Below are 20,468 nucleotides of genomic sequence, written 5' to 3' on the forward strand. Positions count from 1 at the left end.
TGTGAAATGTTTCTGATGTCCTGTTGAATGGAGGCTGCCAGAGGGGCATGGCCCCCGTTTCACCAACAGCCTGGCATTTGGTGCTGGCTGAAAACAAGCCTGAAAAAGTGGCAAGGAGCAGCCTTTCCTTTCCCCCACTCTGCTCTCTCCTCCCCTCGGCTCCTGCGTGAAATGGGGACAGAAAGCAAAGCCACAAGTCCACCCCAGAGCAAAAACAACTCCAAGAAAAGCTCAGGCCAGGGCCAGCGGCATGGCTTGAGGAAAAGGGCTGCCTGGAAAGCGCCATGCTTGCCACCCCTCCCACTGAGATAAGGCATCCCAAGAGATAAGAGGGTGAAACTAGATAGGGAGTGAGTCCAGGGAACAGCAGCTATCCCACACCACTGACACCTCAGCCCACCCCGGGGAAGGGTTTCCAGCATTGTTCCTGGACACAGACACCTCACCTTCCCTAATTCCATCGAATGCAGTCCTTTAACAGCAGCGATGCAGAACAGAGCTCTGCATGATCAGGCCTTGAGGATACACAGAAGATCAGAAAAGGGAGGAATCCTCAGAGCTCCTGCTGCACCTCCCAGTGCTGCAGCACCCCCACAGCTTGGAGGGTTTTGGGGATTAAGGAGCAGCAGCAGCACTCCTCAGGAAGCACACACCCACGTGCACACGTGCTGGCCTGGGGGAAGGGGCAGGGGCAGCCAGGACAGGAGGAGGAGGAGGAGGAGGAGGAGGAAGGACACATTCCAGTGCCTCCTGTGCCACACAGCCATCCATCCCCCTGCCACCTGCCTGGAAAGGCAGAAGGGACCAAGGGCAGCTTCGGGTGGGATTTCCCCTCGCTTACCTCACACAAAGCCTGTGCTAGGAGAGCAGATGAACACGGGCTGTGAACCTCGCTCCTCTCCTCTTGCCATCAATCATTCATGCTGCCCTAGGATCTCGGGAGCTTCCTGGGGCAGCTGGGAGCTGTTCCCTCCGTGCACTGATCCCTGGGCACGGATGGAGCCCTGCCCCAGGACCGGCACAGGACACCCCAAAGGCTGTTTTGGGATGGCCACTCCTAAGGCTGCCTCTGTGCTGGAAGGAGGGCAGCTCTGCACTGAGCTGGGGAGCTCTGATGCTGGGGGAACGGGAACATTCCCCTGCTGAGCAGAGCTGGATGGATGGCACTGCTCCTGCCCTGCTGCAGCCCAGGAGGGCAGAGGAACAAGAGAAGTGCCCTGAGCTCCAGCATCCACGCCTGGGAGCTGTGGGATAAAGGGCAGAGCCTCCCCCTTGCCACGTCCAGAAATAACTAACCCCTGTGAAACAGCCCTGAGGACACCACCTTAATCTTCTGGGCCATAATCCCAGGAGCGTGGAAAGGTGTGGGAGTGCATGGACAGGAAAACACCTTTGTTCTCCTCTTCTGTGACTTCCCATGGGAAAACACACATTGCAGGAATCCCTCCTTCCCATGCACACAGAAAAACCAAGGAATTAGGAAAACCCTCAGCTGAGCTTCTTGCCTTCCCCACTACCATATACTGGAATTTTCTATAGGCATTGCAGATGAATTTGGGCGTTTCTACAGTCAGCAAGGAAGGCACTGAGTACAGAGCAGGGACAGCAGCATCCCTCACACTGCCAAACTGAGTAGGTTAGCTATATTCCATTTATTCCTGGGAGAACGTTTCAAGCAGTTTGAAACAGAAAAAAAAAATAGCCTCACTCCCCTTCACCCCACAGAAATACAGAGACATATTTCTGTATCCCAAAAGGAAACAGTGATGTCAAACTGCCAGAGAGGCAGAAGCTCCTCCCATTGGAAAGCAGGGCTCCTCAGAGCTGGGAGCTGCTCCTCCAGGAGGGAATATCAGGCATTCAGGCTGCTAACAGCCATTTCTCAGTTTGACTCAATCTGCTGAGCTGCAGAGCTAATCGGGTAATCCTTCTGCCTCGTGCAGGCCATTACAGCTCTGAGGAGACGGGGGGCAAACCCCCAGCCCAGCCACAGAAAGCCCTGGAAAAGCCACGGAGAGCCACGGGCTGTGCCTGCTGCTCTGCCACAGCTTCCTTGGACAGGACAGACTCTGCTCAGAGCATATGAAAAATTCCATATATTTACGGTCAGAAATCCCAAAATGTCAACAAACACCTCCACTTACTAAAGAAGAAACTTACAGTTAAAAATCCCAAACTATCAACAAACATCTGCACTTACTGGAGGAGGAATTATTTGTACTTACAAGAAAAAGCTCCTCAATAAAAGCTGGAAACAAACTGTATGAGTGATCCCCTTCTCTGGGAGCATTCAGTGTTTTCCCATGTCTGAATTCCACTATCAAGGACAAAAGCCCAGGCTAGAGTGGCACAGGGGATCAGGAAACAAGAGGCCAGGGTCTTTTCCTTCCTTTCTCTGCACAAGGGGCCGGCCCAGAGCTCACTACAGCACAGTGGGGTTAAACACCAACAAACTGAGCTCTCATGACACCATTAACTGGGAGGACAAGCAGCTGCACACTCCCAGCATCACACATTCCTAAATGCAATCCAGATCACCTCCTTGCATTGTGCCACCCATCATCACCCACTGTCACCACCTGCACTGTGGAACCGTGCCCTGATCGATGGCAATCAGCGACCATTGGCACAAGCTCTGAGCTGTGGCTGCAGAGTTTTGCTTCACTTTGAGGTGGATTGGCTGTGATTGGTCTGCAGCTCAAAGGAAATGCAGGTGAACTCACATTTGTCCTAACAAAGAGTGAGAAATCCCAATAATGCACGCGGTTCAGTGGGGGGATGGAGATGATAAACCAGCCCATTCACAAACTGCATCACCACAGGGATGGGAGATGGGAACCCCCCTGGAAAAGGGACACAAATCCTGCTGAAGAGGCAGCGGGTGACCGGCCACACCCAAAGCTTGTTCCGTTCGGGACCATCCCTGAACACCCTCAAAGCAAACCCAGAGTTTTCCCAGGTGAGAGATGCCCGTCCTCACCTTGCTCATCTTCTCAGCCTCGTCCGACGACTCCAGGTCCTGCGTGTCCACCTCCTCCGGGGCCACCTCGGCTGAGCTCTCGGGGTCACTGCAGGGGGAGTGCCCTGCTGAGAGTGACACAGCTGTGAAAGCACGGCCACAGCCCCCCCAAAACCCCCAAAACCCCGTCAGGGTCACTGCAGGACGATGCAGCCACCATTTAATGGGACTTCTCCCAACACCCTGACTGACTGACAGGGCTCAGCTTGGATTCTCACTCTGGCAGTGCTTTGGGTTTGCTCTTTGTATTACTGTGCATTTATTTTAATTTTTCCTAGGAGAGAGCTGTTATTCCTATTCCCTATCTTCGCCCGAGAGTCCCTTAATTCCAAAATTCCAATAATTTGGAGGGAGGGGGGTTACATTCTCCATGTCAAGAGAGGAACACAAACACATTCCACCAGGAGGCTGTGCCAGAGGCAGCCGAGGAGGGTTGGCAGCACAGCTTTAAGTGTAAAAACAAGCAGGCTGTGAGCAGGCACCACTTCCCTGGCGACTTCAGGTGCAGAGATAAGGCTGAAATGTCACACTGAAGCTGTGACACCCAGCTTTCCCTGCCGGGCTGGGGAGCAGTGCCCAGGACCTTTGCACAATTTAGACCCCAGTATTAACAATAATTTGGATGACTGTGCCACATTTCCCACTCGGTTATGTGCAGAGATCATCTGGAGAAGCCAGAATTCAGAAATCTGGAAATAACTTGAGAACGTTTTCTGCACGTTGGGATGGAGCCAAGGTGGGCACGGGGGAAATGGAAAGGACATAAAAAGCAGCTCAGAGCTCAGGTCCCTCCTCTGAAAAAAGGGAGGGTTTACCTCGGTAAAGATGTGCTGGAGGGGTTCTTTGGAACCACAGAATCTCTTTGAAGAAGTTTGGTTTTCTGAGCCTTGCCCCGATTTTATCAAATCTCACCCTCAGCTTTCTGCTCTCCCTACCGAGGTGTGAAACAGAATTCTAAAGGTGTCCATTTAAAAAAAACCAGAGAAAACAAGTGCCTTAATTTGCGTGGGGCAGTGTGTGTTTTCCCCTTCTCCTCACCACTGCCATTTGCTGCCTTCCCAGACAGGAAGGAATGAGAGGGGAAATGCAAGGAAGCAGCAGGAAAAGGGGGTGACATCCCTGCCAGAGGGAGGTGACAGCAGCCCTGGGCTGCCCCAGCAGTGCCACACCTGGGGCAGTTTGCAGGGCTGCTGTAACTCAGGCTTGGAATCACACTTGCACAATGTGTGGTGCCTCTCCTAAAGCCTCCTGCCTGCTGCCAGGCTAGATATTTATTAATTTATTACTACTGATATATTTATTTCAGGGCGCTGGGAATAAATATCCCAGCTCTGCCAGCTGCAGCACAAAGCTAACACAAAACACAAGCCAGGCACCCCAATGCCACCTATTTGGGCACTTTAACAGCAGCTCCCTTCAGCCCTGCTATGGCCACAGAATAGCTCTGTCATTCAATGCACCATTTGTGATAGGAGCTGTTAGGGAATGGATTACGTTTTAATTTTATTTAGGATGCCATTTCGTCTATAAATTCGCAGTAAAACAGGTGCGTGTGTACTCTTCTCTTCCCTGCGGAAGAATTCTGGTCAGCTCTGAGGCACTAGGAAAGGAGCGTGTGCCCTGGGAATGAGGGATTCCCTTGGGGAAATCGGGAATATCAGCCTCGCCTCCTGCGGGTGCGGCGTGGCCGCCAGAGGGCGAGGCAGCAGCGCAGCAATTTGGGGAATTCGGGATGAAAAATGCCCCGATGTCCTGGAATTGTCACATCGAGCACTGAACGAGAACAGTGCTACAGAAGATGTGAAAATAACCCCGAAGAATTTGGGGTCGCTGGTCCTAAACTGCAAATCACTCAGCGCAGGGGGGCCGTGCTGGGTGAGGATGCAATAAAAACCAGAGGCTGTTCTTACAGAGCAGTGCAGGTTTGTTTCCGTTTTCCAGCACAGATTCAGCCTGGGTGTTTGGAGCTCCTGCCTCTGGCTGTCCTGGGAGTGACAAAAGGATAAACTCCCCAAAACAGCCGCAGCTTCCTGTCCAGGACACTGAGACCCCCACCCCTGGCAGGGAGGCACCTTCTTGGTCAGCCTTTATCCATTCTGCACGGTGATTTATGTGCTTCCCATTATCCCCCGTGCTAAAGCTCTCCAAAATACAAATCCCGAACCTCTGCCCCGCTCTGAAAGAAGGGAGGGAGACCCCAGACAAATCTGGGCGCTGCTCCCACTCCCACATCCCCTTCTGACAGCAGAACAGCCTCCCGAGGGGCTGCTCCCAGCTCTCCACTGTCACCGGCCTCGGAAAGAAATAAATTGTCCCCTTTGCTGCCTCCAGAGCTGAGGGAGGAGAAAATGCCCAGACAGCAGCATGACCCTACAGCCAGGTGCTGGATTCCTGCAGAAGGGACGTTAAACTGTTAAATTGTTAAACTGTTAAATTGTTAACTTTAGACACGGGCACAATCTGTGTCCCACAAATAAAGCACTCAGCAGGAACCACGGAGAAATGTGACAAACTGCCTGGCATCCACAGGGACACAAATAAACAGTGGGGATTCCGTACCTGACTGCCCCCTGCAAGAACAAAAACCCAGGATCCATCCCAGCATCCCAAATACCAGCACAGACCCCTTCAGGATGTCACAGGGATCACAGTTTGGCTAAGGGATCCCTGACAAAGCACAGGAGCAGAGGAAGAAAAAGCAGGAGCTTGTGAAAAACGGGGTCGAGCAGCACATGGGGGCATCTTGTGGCCAGCCTGGAAAATGCACAAAACCACCTCGAGTTTCCAGCTCAAAAGCCCAACTGGGAAAAAACTTCCACGGAAATTGAAAGGGGGAAATTTCCTGGAAATGTTGAATTTCAGCTGCCTGCGCAGGTTTAGTCCTCATCTTACACGAGGTTGGTTTTAGCAGTGCCCTCAGAGGGATTTGCAAGGAATTTTCTTGCTCCCTCTTTTGCACTTGCTATGAATATCACACTCCCCAAAGGCAGTCTCAGCTCAGCTTTAATTACCTAAAAACCACTTCATTCTGGCAATTCCACTGATTTTCCCTGTAGTTTAACTGATTCCAAAAAACTGAAGCAAGAGGTACAACCAGTCTGTATATTAAATATTTTAACTGTAAATATAAACAAAACCATTCGTGTCAAAGTAAGTAAATATTAAAATAATTGCAATCCTCTAAGTTTAAATAATAAAAAAATAAAAACCCCTGCTGCTCCTCAAGGGAAGAAAAGGGAAGAAAAAACCCCTCTGCTTTCAATGATTAAAAAAAGGTTTTTTAAAAACTGTTATAATCCTTAAAGTGTAGCCCATAAGTTCATACAGTCCTCAATAATAGTTCTAAAAAAACCTGTTAATCAAAAAAAGGAATTTTTACATAGAAATCAGAATTCCATTCTCACGGGCAGCTAATCACTATAACACCAAGGCCATAAAAAACCTGTTTCTCATTGAAAAATCTCCATAAACTAAAAAAAAAGTCTCCTCTCCCAAGTAAATTAGTAAAAGGATCTTTTTCAGAAAGATAATGCAGTAACTGATTTGTTTTCTGTACGTTGTCAGTGTAAAAAAAACAAAATATGTAGAGGGAAGAGAAGTATTCTAAAACTTTTATTCTAAGTTTTATTCTTTTTTTTTTCCTTATGGTTTCTATTAATAAAGTTTTCCTTTGCACCATTTAAAATCAAGCCTGCTTTACCTTCCTCCTAACCCCATCTCATGCCAAAAAAAATTCCAAACGAACGAACCACAAAATTCCGAATAAATGAACCAAAAAATTCCCAATAAACAAACCACGAAATTTCCAATGAATAAATGCCAGAATCTCAAAGAGCAAACCCAAAGCAGTGCCTTGGCTGACCCCGGGCTCGGGGGGGTTCTCCAGGTAAGAAGTATCCTAAATATTTTCTTCTAAGCTTTATTCTTTTTCTCTTGTACTTTCTAATAGTAAAGTTTTAGTTGCTATTACTAAAGCTTTTCTTTGTACCACTTAAAGCTGTTTTACCTTCCTCCCGATCCCACCCCATACAGAGCCGTTCCCAAGGAGCGCGCCATGGAAATCCCGAACGCCGGCACGGCGCAAGGGGCGAGTGCCCGCAGGCCGAGCTGTACCTTGGGTGGCCCCAGGGAGGCCGAGGGCGCTGTCCCCGGGCTCGGGGGGGTTCTCGGGGCGCCGCGGGGGTGGCAGTGCCAGCCGCTGTCCCTGCTCGGGCTCGGGCTGCGTGCGCACGGTGAGGCTGAGCCGGGGCTGCGCCAGCGCGTCCTTGAGCAGCGCCGAGTCCAGCTCCTCCGCAGCCCTCTGGTTGATGGCCAGCACTTCATCGCCAGCCTTCAGGCCTGCGGCACAGAGGGACAGCTGGCATTTGTCACGGTGTCCAGCACAGCACCACACCGAGCCCAACCCACGGCCCAGCCCGTGCGGACAGCGGGGAGCTCTGCTGGCCGCTTGTGCCTACACACAGCCACTGCCGAGGGCAAACGACACCGAGCTGTCGTGGACGGGGTGACACCTGCTCCTCCCTAAGAGCAGAGTGCCCAGCAAGCCCCTCACCGCGTGCCAGCCACCATTTACTCCCTTTTTCCTCCGCCCCTGCACAGCACACACCTCCCCAGGTGCCCTCCCAAGGCACACCTGGGTTAGTCACGGCTTCTTTCCCAGCCTGATTCCAGGAGCTGGTTACAGCAGCAGGGAGAAGGATGCTGAGGGACAGCGTGCAGCCCTGACAGGTGTCAGGGACTCCTGACCTGCCCCGGGGCCAGCAGCACCGAGCTGGAGTGGGGTTTAATCCCAAATGATCCCAAATGATGACAGGGGCCAGGCAGGCAGCAGCACACAGGGAACAGCAGTGCTGAGAACCCTGGCTGCTGGAGCATCCCCAGCTCCATCCTGGCATTTACAGCCGTGAGAGCTGGAATTCCCAGCAGCCAGAGAACAGGGGAGAGCATCCCTACCATGTCCTGGCACTCTTAAAGCCCGAAATCCTCCAGGAGACACAGAACTGACCCACTTTCCAGGAAGGGAGGAGGCTAAGGGGCTTCCTTAGGGAAAGGGAGATCTCCCTAAATGCACCTCATTGTGCCCAGAAACTCTAGTGGGGTGTGCAGTTTCAGGGTGAATAAAACGAACGAGATAGAGTAGCTACAAAGTAAATGGACTGTAAAATCCTATCTGAAAAAAGGGCAAAAGAAGGCAAGTCAAGCATTTCCCATGATTTAATTTATTCTACCTAGTGATTCTGTGGCATACTAGTAGCACACTAATAGGCGTGCAACCATAAACATCATTTGCTCTTTGCAGTCTTTGTTTTGGGTAATTTGGGATAAAGCCTCACATCTATCACCCCAGTAAGGAATGCCTGCCTTGCTGAGGCAGACCAACGGAGGAAACCAAAGGATAAATCATAAAAATGAGCAGGAGAAAATAAAAGCCTTCTAATTGGAGCAAAGACTGAAAATGAAACGCAGTGTCTCACCTGATGGAGTGCAGCCAAAGGCAGACAATGCACGTCAATAATAACGGGGGGCACAGAGAGCTTTGCCCCAGGGAATCCTGTCCCAATATCCTGCTGCTCCTACACAAGAGCCTTTCCCAGGCAGCTCAGAGCAGCCACGGATGAGTGAGATTCGATCAGTGTCTGTCCTTGCACTGCAGCCCCACAGGAGGCACTCTGTGCCCACACATCCATATTGCAGCTCTGCTTCCAGCAGGAGCCCAAAGCAAAGCCGGGCAGCAGCCCCGAAGGCAGCCCAGCCACCCTCGCCTCACACGGGATCCATTTCCCTGCAGGGGCTCAGGACACGCATCCTGCTCGCCAGGAATGCTGTGGGGCTGGGGACAGCCAAGAGCAGGACGCTCTTGCCATGTTGAACATGCACCTGCGTGGGTCTCTGAGGCTGGGGTGCCACTCCAGGCTGTCCCCATCCCCTGCCCACTGCTCCTTCCCTCCTCCTTGTGCCTCCACCGTGCCCCCGGGGCTACTCACTCCCGAGCACACTGGCCAGCTCTGCCAGCCCGGGCTCACACCAACTCCAGGGCAGTTTCCCATCAGCAGAGGGCCAGGGGAAGAGCAGCCTTTGGGACAGCTTTTGGCAAGGGCCAGCAGCTGAATAAGCTCTGCCAGGCCATGGAAGCCCTCGCCAAGAGACCTCTGGAGGGGTTTCTGAGGACGCTGCACACCCCCCTGGGTTACAGAGAGAGAGGAATCCTCTCACCCCTCGTGGTCCCTGGGTTCCAGCTGCCCAGCTCCCTGTGTGTGCATGGGGAAGGCAGTGGGAAATGCAGTGGGAAATAAATGCAGTGGGGCAGGGCTGGTCCCAGCTTGGCTGAGCTGCATTAGAGCAGACCCTGCTCTGCCCTGGGACCAGCTGGGTGTCCCTGCTGGCTCCTACAGAGGCTGGCAGCAGAGCCGGGGCAGCAGTGGCAGCCCCAGGGAGCACAGAGAGGCTTGCAGTGCATTTCTGGGGCACTGGGTGACAGGGGAGGGCTGTGGGAGGTGTTTTACCTTTCCTGAACGCCAGGCCCGTCTCCTTGACGGCGTTCACGTAGAGCCGGCGAATCCCCTCCTCTTCCACCGAGGACAGGGAGAAACCTGGGGAGACAGCCAGGACCAAGGTCAGAGATGCCAGCCCCCTCCAGGGTGTCCCAGCAGCCAAGGCAGGGAATCCCCCCCCTCTCCCTGCCCTCAAACCTCGACAAACACGGCAGGCAAGTTCAACAATCAGTGTGGCTCCAACCAAAACCTCAATTTCTGAGTGCATTTACCAAGAAGCTGCAGACATGTCTGGGGATACCCTTGGAACACTCTCCCAGTTCTCCTGCCACCCAAGGTCGCTCCAGGAGGTTTTGCTGTTTGCAGAGCCGTGGTTTGGGACAAGAGCTGATGTGCCACCCCAAACCCAGGCAAGGCACAGCAGCTCCTGCTGGAACAGAGTGCTGCCCTCTGCGTTTTGGGATTCCTGGGCTGGGCATGTCTGTAAAACACCCCTTTCCCTTCGCCCCCTGCCCTTCTCAGCTGCCTCTGGCACAGGCTGGCATTTGCCCAGCTCAGCTCTGTGCTCGCCTCCAGAGCAGCCCCGGAGTGGAGTGCTGACACTGGACACAGTGCAAACGGCACTGTGGCCTTGGGGCTGGGGCATCTTCCTGCCATTTGGGGCTCACTCAGGAAAATAACCACGTGTAAAGCAAATACAAGGTGCCAAGGTAAATGCAGGGTGTTTATTTACTGTGGAGAGTTATCTACAGCAGAACATTTGCCTTTCTCAAACCTCATTACTCCCTAAATGAGTGCAGGCAACCATTTGCTCTCTCTTTTTCTGGAGACTAGGAAAACATTTCCAAACCTCTGGGGGGAGCAGTTTGTTTTGACATGGAATCAGCCACCAGCCAAGCCGTGCAGATGTGCTGGGAGCCTATCCTGACTTTAGGACTCCCTTCAAGCTGATCCTTATGACTGAGAGTTATTTTTTCACCCGTGATTTAAAAATAAAAAATTAAAAAAAGAAAAGAAGAAAAGAGGGGGAAGAATGTGGCAGCTCAGAAGTGAGGAGCATATGGCCTTTCATGACTTACTGAGCTACTTGGAACCTGCATGCCAGCTCCTCGGGCTGAACCAAAGGAAATTTGTGAAGCTCACCCAACACACCAGCTTCGGCAGAGAACAGAAGCAGCCTCGACTAAAAGAGCAGCTGTAAAATACAGTAGGTATTGGCTGCCATCACCACAGAGCCCACCTGGAAAACTCTCATCTGGAAAACCAGCAGAGGGTGCCCAAGGTGCAGTTTGAGTCAGCACAAAACATCAGTTCCTCAGAGCATCACCCTTTTCAAATGAAATGCTGTTTGGGGTTAAACACCACCTCAAAGCCAGGCTGAGGGGCAGGAGAGGAGATCAGCCTGTTCCAACAGCCCCGAGCTCCATCTGTCCTACAGGGCAAGGCTCAGAGAAGTGGGATTATTGTTCAGCCCGGCAAGGAGAAGCTTTGGGGTGACCTCACTGCAGCTCCCCTGAAGGGAGCCCAGGAAGGATGGAGAGAGACCCTTTACAAGGGCCTGGGGTGACAGGACAAGGGGGAATGGCTTCAAACTGAAACAGAGTAGGTTTGGATGGGGTATTGGGAAGGAATTGTTCCCTGGGAGGGTGGGCAGGCCCTGGCACAGGGTGCCCAGAGTGTCCCTGGATCCCTGGCAGTGCCCAAGGCCAGGCTGGACACTGGGGTTGGAGCAGCCTGGGACAGTGGGAGGTGTCCCTGCCATGGCAGGGGTGGGATGGGATGAGTTTTAAGGTCCCTTCCAACCCAACCCACAGCATTCTGGGATTCTAGGATTCCTCCAGGAGAAGAGCTCTGCCTTGTTCAATCCATCATGCCTAAATGCACACGTAGCTGCTTCCTAATTCATCCTTCAGCCATAGCCATAAATCCTGCAGTTGTTCCTGGCAGAAAGGGCCCGAGGAGCAATTACACAGCTTGTCATCAGCTTTAAGAGATGGGCAACAGGCTGGAAATGTCCTGTCACACACAGGTACCCCCTCCCTGCACAGACACAATGTGACCCTGCCCAGCAGGAGTGCAGGGCTGTCACTGCCATGCCCTCAGGTGACAAACAGCTCACCCCAGTGTGTGTGTGTGTGTGTGTGCGCAGTCTGTGGCCAGCAGGAATGCACAGTTCCCATCGGGCTGCCTTCCACAGGGGCCCCACGCACACAGAGCAGGAAGGGCAGCACTGGGTGGAAGCCACGGTGGCTGCACAGGCTGGCACTCGTGCCAGAAACACCAGCATGCAACTGTGCATGCCCTCTGCAACACGGCTGGGAAGACATGGCTGGGGACCCAGGCAGAGCCCTCTCCTCACCGCACAGAACAGAACAGAAATCTGCACCTCGGAGTGCACGGGGCCTCGAGCAAATCCACCTCCACACAATGCCCTCAAAGCCCCCCGGCACAGCCAGCACCTTCCTGACACACCCAGGATCCGCAATCCAAGGATTCTCACCCATTCCTGCCCTCACAGCCCCGGCAAGGAGGGAAAGCACGAGCCAAAGAGGTGAGCACGGCTGTGCTCAGGCACCAGCAAAGCGTCCCACTGAGAGCCAGACCCAGCACTGCCAGAGCCTCCAGGAGCACCTCACTGCCACAGACACACTGGAGGGACTGCAGACACCCCAGAATGCTCCCAGGGGAGCCCCCCCCTGAGGCGTGGTGTGGAATGAGGAGATCTTCAGGGTCCAGAGTGCTCCAGGGCTGTGTGATGTCAGCACACACTTGGCACCGGATGAACACGCAAGGGGACACAGAGGGACCACAGAAATCCTTCTGCCAGTTAGAAGCAAACCACATTTGGCTGTTTTCCCTCAGTAAGCGAAAAGGCAGCTGTTTTTTGGGGTGCTTTCAGCACTCCCTCCCTGCAGGGTCAGAGCACTGCTCAGCTGCATGGCACACCTCACTCAGCTGATCCCCTCTCACAGGACACCACCAGGGCACTGCACATTTCTTTCCATTTGTCACTTGGAAAAAAAATTAAACAGGAAATGCCATGCCAGCCCCAACTCTTGCCCTGCTTTCAGGCACTGCACAAACGTGAACCCTGAACCATCACTGGGCTGGTGAAGATGTCTTTCTTAGGCCTGCAATAGCCAAGCCCCAGTGAGCCCCACTGCTTTGCAGCAGAGCTCAGCACCCCCATGGCCTGCAGCTCTATAAGCAGCACTTGGGGGATTCAGAATTACTCGAGTCATTACAGCAGAATATTTAGATAAACAGCAAAAAGATGAGATTGGCTTCCTGAGGGGGGACGTTGCACAGATAACTCTAAAATACACCCCAGAACTGCAACTGCCAGGCTGCAGGGCTGTAACCCGAAATACCTGAAAGCTGACAAGCATGAACTGCACAGAGAGGAGAGACTGTGCTGGAATGAAAGCCTTGGCCTGTTTATGTTTCACACAGATGTGCCATGTGTCACATCGTGGCTCCAGGTGAGCGTGGGACATCCTCCAGGGCTGGGACATCCTGCAGCCAGGCATCCCCAGCCTCAGGAACGGCAGGGCCAGGCAGGAGCCCACCCTGGGTGCTCTGGCAGGGGAGAAGAAGCCAAAAAACCTCTCTGGAGCTACCTGGCCACAGAACTCAAGGTGCCTTGTACCCCCAGGGATGCTCCCGAGGAGGGGGACGAGGAGGAAGGAGTGAGGAGGGGACGAGGAGGAAGGAGTGAGGAGGGGGAGGAGGAGGAAGGAGTGGAGCTGCAGAGCCCTGCAGGCTGTGGGCAGCGTGGCAGCCCCAGCACAGCCCCCAGCAGGTCCCAGGAAGCTCCCTGGGAGATGTGACAGCTGCCCAAGGATGCTGCTCCCACCCACACCGTCCGTGGGTGGCACTGGGAGGAAGTCCAGCCAACATCTGTGCTCCCTGCACAGCCTCCAGCTGCAGGAGATGAGAGCTCTCCACACACAGCTCTCCTCCTCCCGGGCAGCTGGATGCTGCTGGGGGTGCCCCAGCAATCACAAGTGCTTTTGTCCCTGTGCCCCACACACCTTTCAGGTCCACCAGTGAACAGCACACAAGAACCTGCTGGCACTGACTGGGGACACACAGCACAACAAGTCAGGGAGAACCTCACCATAAATATCAGAGGACGCATCAGACTTCTCCATGTGAATGTGCTGGGTGATCTTCTGACAGACTTCGATTTCCTTGTAGAGCTGAAGAGAGGCAAAGCAAACAAACACAGAAACATGTTACCGTGGGAGGACACGCCAATTGTCAGGGTTTGCAACAGATTCTCGGTTTCTAATGACAGGCAGAAGGAAGGGACTGCGGTCTTCATTTCCCCAGGAGTTTCTCCCCAGCGGTGTGAGAGGCATCAGCAGTGTCACCCAGCTCAGGGAGAAGTGTTTTCCCACCCCCACCATAGAGCAGGGCATGCATCTATTTCACTCACTCAACACCATTCTGAGAAACAGAGCCTCACTTCCTATTTTCCTAACTTACAGGCAATAAAAGCCTAATGGTTTTATATTATTTTAATGAAGACATCGCAGGAATTCAATTATTCACAGCATTAAAATCACAAGGAGTGATTTTGTTTCTTAAATAAATGTTTCTTCATTATCAGACTACCAGATTGGCTCTGCCTCAGCAAGGCATTTCACCTTTAACACCTCGATGTTTGTTTGAACCAAGGAAAGCCCCCAAGCCTTTGAAATGGTCATTACCAAATTCACACCCAGGCAATAGCCCACGAGTCCATCCAGCCAGCCGCAAATCCCCCTGCCTGTCAGCACTGAGGGAACAAACCTTGGGGAAAAATCCTGAACAGAGCCCCCAGGTGAATATTAATTCTGCTTACATGCTGCTGTGAGCGTGTAAAAACGCAATTCACAGTAATTAACAGCTTGAGGCTCAGTGTTTGGAGTGCAGTGTAAGTAAACCGTTCCTTTAGAAAAGAAGAACTCGTTTGCAAAAGGTTTCCCTAATGAAACCTCATTTTCTCTCCGGGTTCTGTGAGCACTGCAGAGATCAGTACGACAGGAAGTCACAGCCCCATGGAAGGAACCCCAGTGCTCTCCCCGGAGAAGCAGACACACAAAGGGTGTGGGTTCAACACCCACACACCACCCTGCACCTCCACCGTGCCCTTCCAGCAGCTGCACAGTGCCTCTGGCAGAGTTTGGGGTTAATTACAGCTTTCCACCATCAGCACTGAGTGATGACTGCCCTCCTACACCCTCTCAACACAACACCAGTGCCCAAAGTCCTTCCAGACAACGACAGCTCCAGGCTGTCTCCTCCAAGCTTTCATTTTCCCCGACGAGATCACACTTCCCAGTCCCAGCACTCCTCCAGCACCTTCTCACTATTTTTTGTTGTTGTTGTTGTTGACAGCACTAATGGAAAATCCCAGAAGTCCTTTGCTAAACGAGCCAAAGCCTCCAGAACTAGCAAAGTTTTCCTTTTTCTAAGTAAACCAGCCACCAATGAAAAGGTTTAAAAAGGTTTACAGCGTGCCTGTGTAAAATCACAGAGTTTAAGCATGACACTAATCCTGTTTGGTCTTTTTTTTTTTAATCTCTCGTGGCAAAATTCCTTTGAAGTCTGGTTTCAAGATGAATGAGATGAAAACAGCCAGCTGAGGCAATTAAGGAAGTATATTCTCAGACAGAACTCCAGACCTTCTTGACCTCAATCTTTACCATTAGGGAAAAGAAAAACAAAAAAAAAACAAAACACAAAAAACAGAAAAACCCCCAACAACTTGTGGTTTTGGAAAAAGTTGGGGTTTTCCCCCTTCTTGTAAGGTTAGACAGGGACTGTAACGAGAAGTGCTCAGGCCTGCACACCGTGCCTCAAAGACCTCCATGGACAACACGAACCACAGGAAAAGACAACTGGGAGGGAAGTTAAGCCTCAATGCACCTCAGAGTGATTTTCACCCCGTGCCTGTGGCTGTCCCTCCTCTCTCCCCAGCCACATCCACACACAAAGAGGAGCTGAACACCAGCACAGGATGAAAGGTTTGCTGGAGGCCAGTTTGCTGTGGTCTGCCGAGCACCAGAATTGCAGACCACAAAGCACAGCTCCAGAAGGTCAGATTACCAGGGCAGCAGTCATTTCATTGCCCGGGGGCAGCATTACCAGCTCATAGATCTCCTCCTCGGGCTTGGGCACGTAGAACTGGACGTGGCTCTCCAGCAGGAACTTGAGGCGCAGGTAGTGAGCAGAGCAGTCCAGCTGGTGTGTCTGGGACAGAGCAGAGAGAGAACAGAGAGCCCTGAGCCCCACGGCAGCACCTCCAGCACTCCTCTCCTGATCCCAACCCCAACCAAGGCTGCCCTTGCTGCTCTCCCCAGGAATAAGATCCAGGTGCCCGCCTGGGAATGCTCACCCAGCACTCTGCTCCCTCCCAGGCCACTGCAGAAGTGCTGGGGCACAAAGCCCAGAGCGTGCCTTGGGATGACAGGATATTGAACTGCATGTTCTGCTAGCAGAGCACAACACGAGGTGTTCTCTCTTTGGTTTGGCGTTTTTTTAGCACCTTTGTCATTTGGCACGGAAATCTGATGTGGCAGACTTCAAGCAAGGTTAATAAACACAAAAAAAAAAATCTGTCTGTCCTCTAAATTCCAAGCAGCTCAGGATACTTTGGCTTCATGAGGCTAGAAGCCAAGAGCTGCATCCTGGATTGAATCCCAGTGGAAACAGGTCACACCATTTTAATGAATTAGTTATAATTAGCTGAGGACACAGCATTTGGTCTGGGAGATGTTAATGACCTTTTCTCAGCATGATTAATAAGGCTGATTTAGGCAGAGGTTAATGCAGTGTGTAATCAAAACACATTACAAGTACGATAAACACCAAGGATATCATCCAGAAGTTCCTTTCCAAGTTGCTACACTAAATCTCATGAGAAGCCCCGAAGTGATTCACAGACACAGGAGGTGAATTCCCCTCACTGCCACTTCTGAAATCCCACTATTAAAGGCTTTTATAGCTCAGCCTTTTCATTTGACACCAGCAAATCACCCAGGGTTCTCAGGCTGTGCTGAAAACAATGGCTTATCTGAAAACTCCTGCAGGAGCATCATGACTGCCAGTTTGTCCTGTTTTGTAAAGCCTGGCTTTTCCAGTTCCAGCTGTGATGATGGAGCAGCACGGAGGTGATGAGCAATGTTCACTGAGGGACCTGTGGAAAACATCCCACCCTGACCCTCCAGCAAACACACAGAGAACAGGGACTGCTCTGGGAAGCCTGGATTAGCCCAGGAGTAAAAAAGCTACCAATAATAAGAGGGAAATGCAAAACAGATCCATTGCTGCACTCTGCACGGTGCTCTGTTCAAATGTGTCCAACCCAAAGATCAAACGATCCTTGGATGAAGTGGAGTACCTAAAACGGAATAACTCTGTAATCCAGGCACATTCCCACTTAATTAGATAATGACTGAACTCTACCAAGGGCTGGAAGGAAAACAGCTGAATGTAGGAGATATCCTTGCTCCCTCACTTCTCTTTTTTGGAAAGCTTCTTGCTTTCTTTCCTCACTGGTTGCTGCTGCTTTCAGTGGTTTTCTCTATGGACACACACGTACAAACACCTCAGAAACTACAGGCAAGCAGAATTGGCATTCAAGTTTCAGAAATGACACAGAAGAGTCCTGGATTACTTTCTGGTCAGTTTGGTTTACTGTCCCTAGACAGAAAATTGTTTTAAAGAAAACCACAGAGAGGAGATCTAAACCCATGTCTGGGGGTGTCCAGGGCAGGGAACGGAGCTGGGGAAGGGGCTGGAGCCCCAGGAGGGGCTGAGGGAGCTGGGAAGGGGCTGGAGAATTCCTGAGGGAGCTGGGACGGGGCTCAGCCTGGAGAAAAGGAGGCTCAGGGGGGACCTTGTGGCTCTGCACAACTCCCTGACAGGAGGGGACAGCCGGGGAGGATTTGGGATCTGGGAACAGGGACAGGAGGAGAGGATTTCTTCCAACCAAGGCATTCTTCCATGCATCTTTTCGAACAGAGCCATCAGCCCAGTGGATGCCACCCATGCAGCACACTGCAATCCCATCCAGGTCAGGAAGGAGAGTCCCAGCCACCCCATTCTGTTAATTAATGACCATCCTAAGGTTGCCCCAAGGCTGTGTCTACCTCAACATCTGACACTGGTGAAAGTGTCCCAAATAGGGCCACGATGTTCCACTGCAGGGAAAGGAAAAGGGCCCTTGCATGTGGACCCAGCCAGGCTGCCCTGAAAGCCAAACCATTAACCCACTCGTTGCTGTGAGCTGCATCCACATGTGGGGAGGTGCGAGCAGAAACAGGGCAGCTGTAACGATAGGAATATCCTTTCAAGACCACCCAAAATACCTTTCAGCCATCCAAATCAGCTTCTTGGTTTATTTATTTCTCTCCTAATAACTCTGGCTGTGTCTGGACTAAATTAAGCAGCCAACCCCGTTTAAAGCACAACCCGACGGCCTCACCGAGGTGCTCGAGAAGAAGAATTTGCAGCTGGGGTGTGATCCCATCCAAGGGGCTCCAAGTGCCACAGAGGGCTGCCACACAAGCCCTCAGCTCTTCACCCAGCCTGGCTCCTTGCCTGGCACGTTCCCCCAGCTTGGTGGGGGCCACAGCCACCATCCCACGGCTCCTGTGTGGCCCCAGCAGGAAAACATCGGCCCAGAGGCAGCAAAGGGAGCCCCCAGAGCATCAGGCTCAAGGAACTTCTCAGAGCCTTTGAGCACAAACCCAAAGCAAACAATCCTTGGCCTATCTGCTTCCTGCCCCTCGTGCAGGTCCCTTTGAAAAATGTGAATTGTGAGGAGAAAAAAAAAAACCCAAACCTTTCTTGCCTCACTGTTTATGCAGTCAAGAGACAAAATGCCATGTAGTCATCTAGGCTTGTTTTTTCACTGCTGTTATCTCCATATTGGGGTTTGGTGTGATTATCCCCACACTGGCTCTGCCTAAATCCACACACAGAGTGTGATTTCCTCCTCCATTTTAAGACATAGCATTATGCAAATGTCAGTAATGCATATCCATTCGTTCACGCTGAGCAGTGCCATCACAGAATCACAGGATGGTTAAGATTGGAAGGCACCAACTATTTCCTAGCAGCCCTAGAAAGCAATTTCATGCATAGGCACTGAGTTTTCCTGCCTTGCAAGCCATGTTGCCAGTTACATCTCAGGAGAAATCTTGGAGAAACCACTTTAGAAATGCTTTAAACATTCCTCCCACCCATTCTGAATCATAAAAGTGTCACAAAGCATCCTCCAAAGCCTAGCAGGCTGTACAATAACAAGCAGCAACGTTAGCATCTGAACACATTTTCCACAATGCCTTTAGTGCATTCCATGTTCTCCAGCAGAAGAATCAAGCTGAGTTTAGCAGCACACAGATTTAACCACATCTACAAACATGAGGAGGTTTATATGAAATGTAGAGCTTGAAATGTTTACTGTACCAGACCTTGACTGGTTCTCAGATGGCAGATGGCAAACTGATGTGAAATGATGTGGGTCGGATATTAAAGGGGGGAAAAGGAGCTGAATGCAAGAGACACAAGAAAGAGATTGATTATTAAATGCTACAGAAAAGAAGACAGTGTTTTTCAGGCTGAAAACTCGTACAGAAAGGAAAGAAACAGGTAACAGCTGCTGAAAAAGCCCTCACCAACCTCCCCTCCTCCTCAAACAGCCCCCCCAAAAGCACAGGGAGAGGCCAGACCCTCCCCAGGCACCTGCTGGGACCAGGGAGCTGCAGCAGCTTACCCCAGCCAAGGACTCAGCCCACTGAGGTAACCCTCCCCACCCCAAGGGAAACAGGAATCCTAAAAATAAATCAGTGCTAGGGATGTGTCACCCAGCCTCCCTGGTATGCCTCTCTCCAGAAATGTCATCTTTTGCTGAGCACAAAGCAGAGCTTCCACGAGCTGCAGAGCACCGTGCAATTACTGCAAACAAACGCCTTCCTCTCACCTTCCCTCTCCTCAGAAGCACATGCAACACGTTCTCCAAGTCCCCAAAGTTTAGCTCTCAATAGGAAGAAATGTTTTCTTCCCTGCTGCTGTTGTTGTTGTACCAAAGCAGACTCACTTTTGGGAGCAGCACGTGCCAGGAGTTGGGGCTGGCTCAGCAAACACACGTTATGGAGCTGCCAGAGCTGAAAGCCTGTGTTTAATTTGTCAGACTTCCCAGCTCTTTGGAGATGTAACTCATTTTAATGGCCCAGTGTCACCAATACTTCATCTGGCAAAGCACTGCAGGTGTTTTTTCCTCCCCCCCACTCCAGTGCAGATACGAGGCTGGCTCTGGCTCTGGTTCTGCAGGGCAGGCAGCAAACACGGGCACCTTCTCCCACTGCTGGTGCTGCTGCTGTCCCCAGTGCCAGCCCAGGGCAAGGAGGGAGGGATGGCACTGCCAGCAGGCGCCCTGGCTCCTGGGAAGTGGGGAGAGCACCCCACAGCCTGGCACGGGGGGTGCCACGCTCAGCCTGGTCCCACGCAGGGACACAGCACGGCTGGCCCCGCCAAGGGAAGCAGCAGAGGCACAGCCAGCCTGTGCAGGCACTTCCAGCCTCCAGCAGCCACAGTGGGGAAGGCAAACCCGAGCCTGCTGCCTGGCCCTGCACCCACAGCACGGCAGCTGCAGCTGCAGGGAATTCTGTGCAGTGCCATTTGTGTCGGCTGTGCACCCAGCACAGCCCCGGTGTGCAGAGCAGTGCTGGCACTGGCACAGAGCTGTCCCCCCTGCCCCAGGGCACGGGTACCTTGCAGATGGTTTCCAGCACGTCCCGGGAGGTGTCCCCAGGCCGGATGACTGTCAGGGCAGGCTGGTTGTTGGGCAGGCAGAACCACGAGGGAGTGAAGTACTCGTGCACCCACATGTCACAGTCGGGGTTGTGCTGCTGGACACTGCTCAGGGCCACGTCCTTCTCCCTCTAAAGAGACCAAACCCATCA

At 52.2% G+C, this 20,468-nt stretch overlaps 1 protein-coding gene across 3 annotated transcripts in view; it reads right to left on the minus strand.

Annotated features, from left to right (window-relative positions):
- The window catches only part of TIAM1 (TIAM Rac1 associated GEF 1), an 84,980-nt gene that overhangs the window by 15,925 nt on the left and 48,587 nt on the right, over window positions 1-20,468 (minus strand). For 2 of the 3 annotated variants that reach the window (XM_088158815.1, XM_088158814.1), the window contains exons 10-15: window positions 20,277-20,447; window positions 15,646-15,750; window positions 13,631-13,712; window positions 9,523-9,609; window positions 7,133-7,357; window positions 2,981-3,087 (exon numbers count right to left, since the gene is read on the minus strand). In XM_088158815.1, coding sequence (XP_088014941.1) covers window positions 2,981-3,087; window positions 7,133-7,357; window positions 9,523-9,609; window positions 13,631-13,712; window positions 15,646-15,750; window positions 20,277-20,447 — 777 coding nt within the window. The remainder of the gene's footprint in view (window positions 1-2,980; window positions 3,088-7,132; window positions 7,358-9,522; window positions 9,610-13,630; window positions 13,713-15,645; window positions 15,751-20,276; window positions 20,448-20,468) is intronic. The other variant, XM_088158817.1, reaches the window with a different exon arrangement.

The sequence above is a fragment of the Sturnus vulgaris genome, chromosome 2 (assembly GCF_052056855.1).
Source record: "Sturnus vulgaris isolate bStuVul1 chromosome 2, bStuVul1.hap1, whole genome shotgun sequence".
In the NCBI taxonomy this organism is placed as follows: domain Eukaryota; kingdom Metazoa; phylum Chordata; class Aves; order Passeriformes; family Sturnidae; genus Sturnus; species Sturnus vulgaris.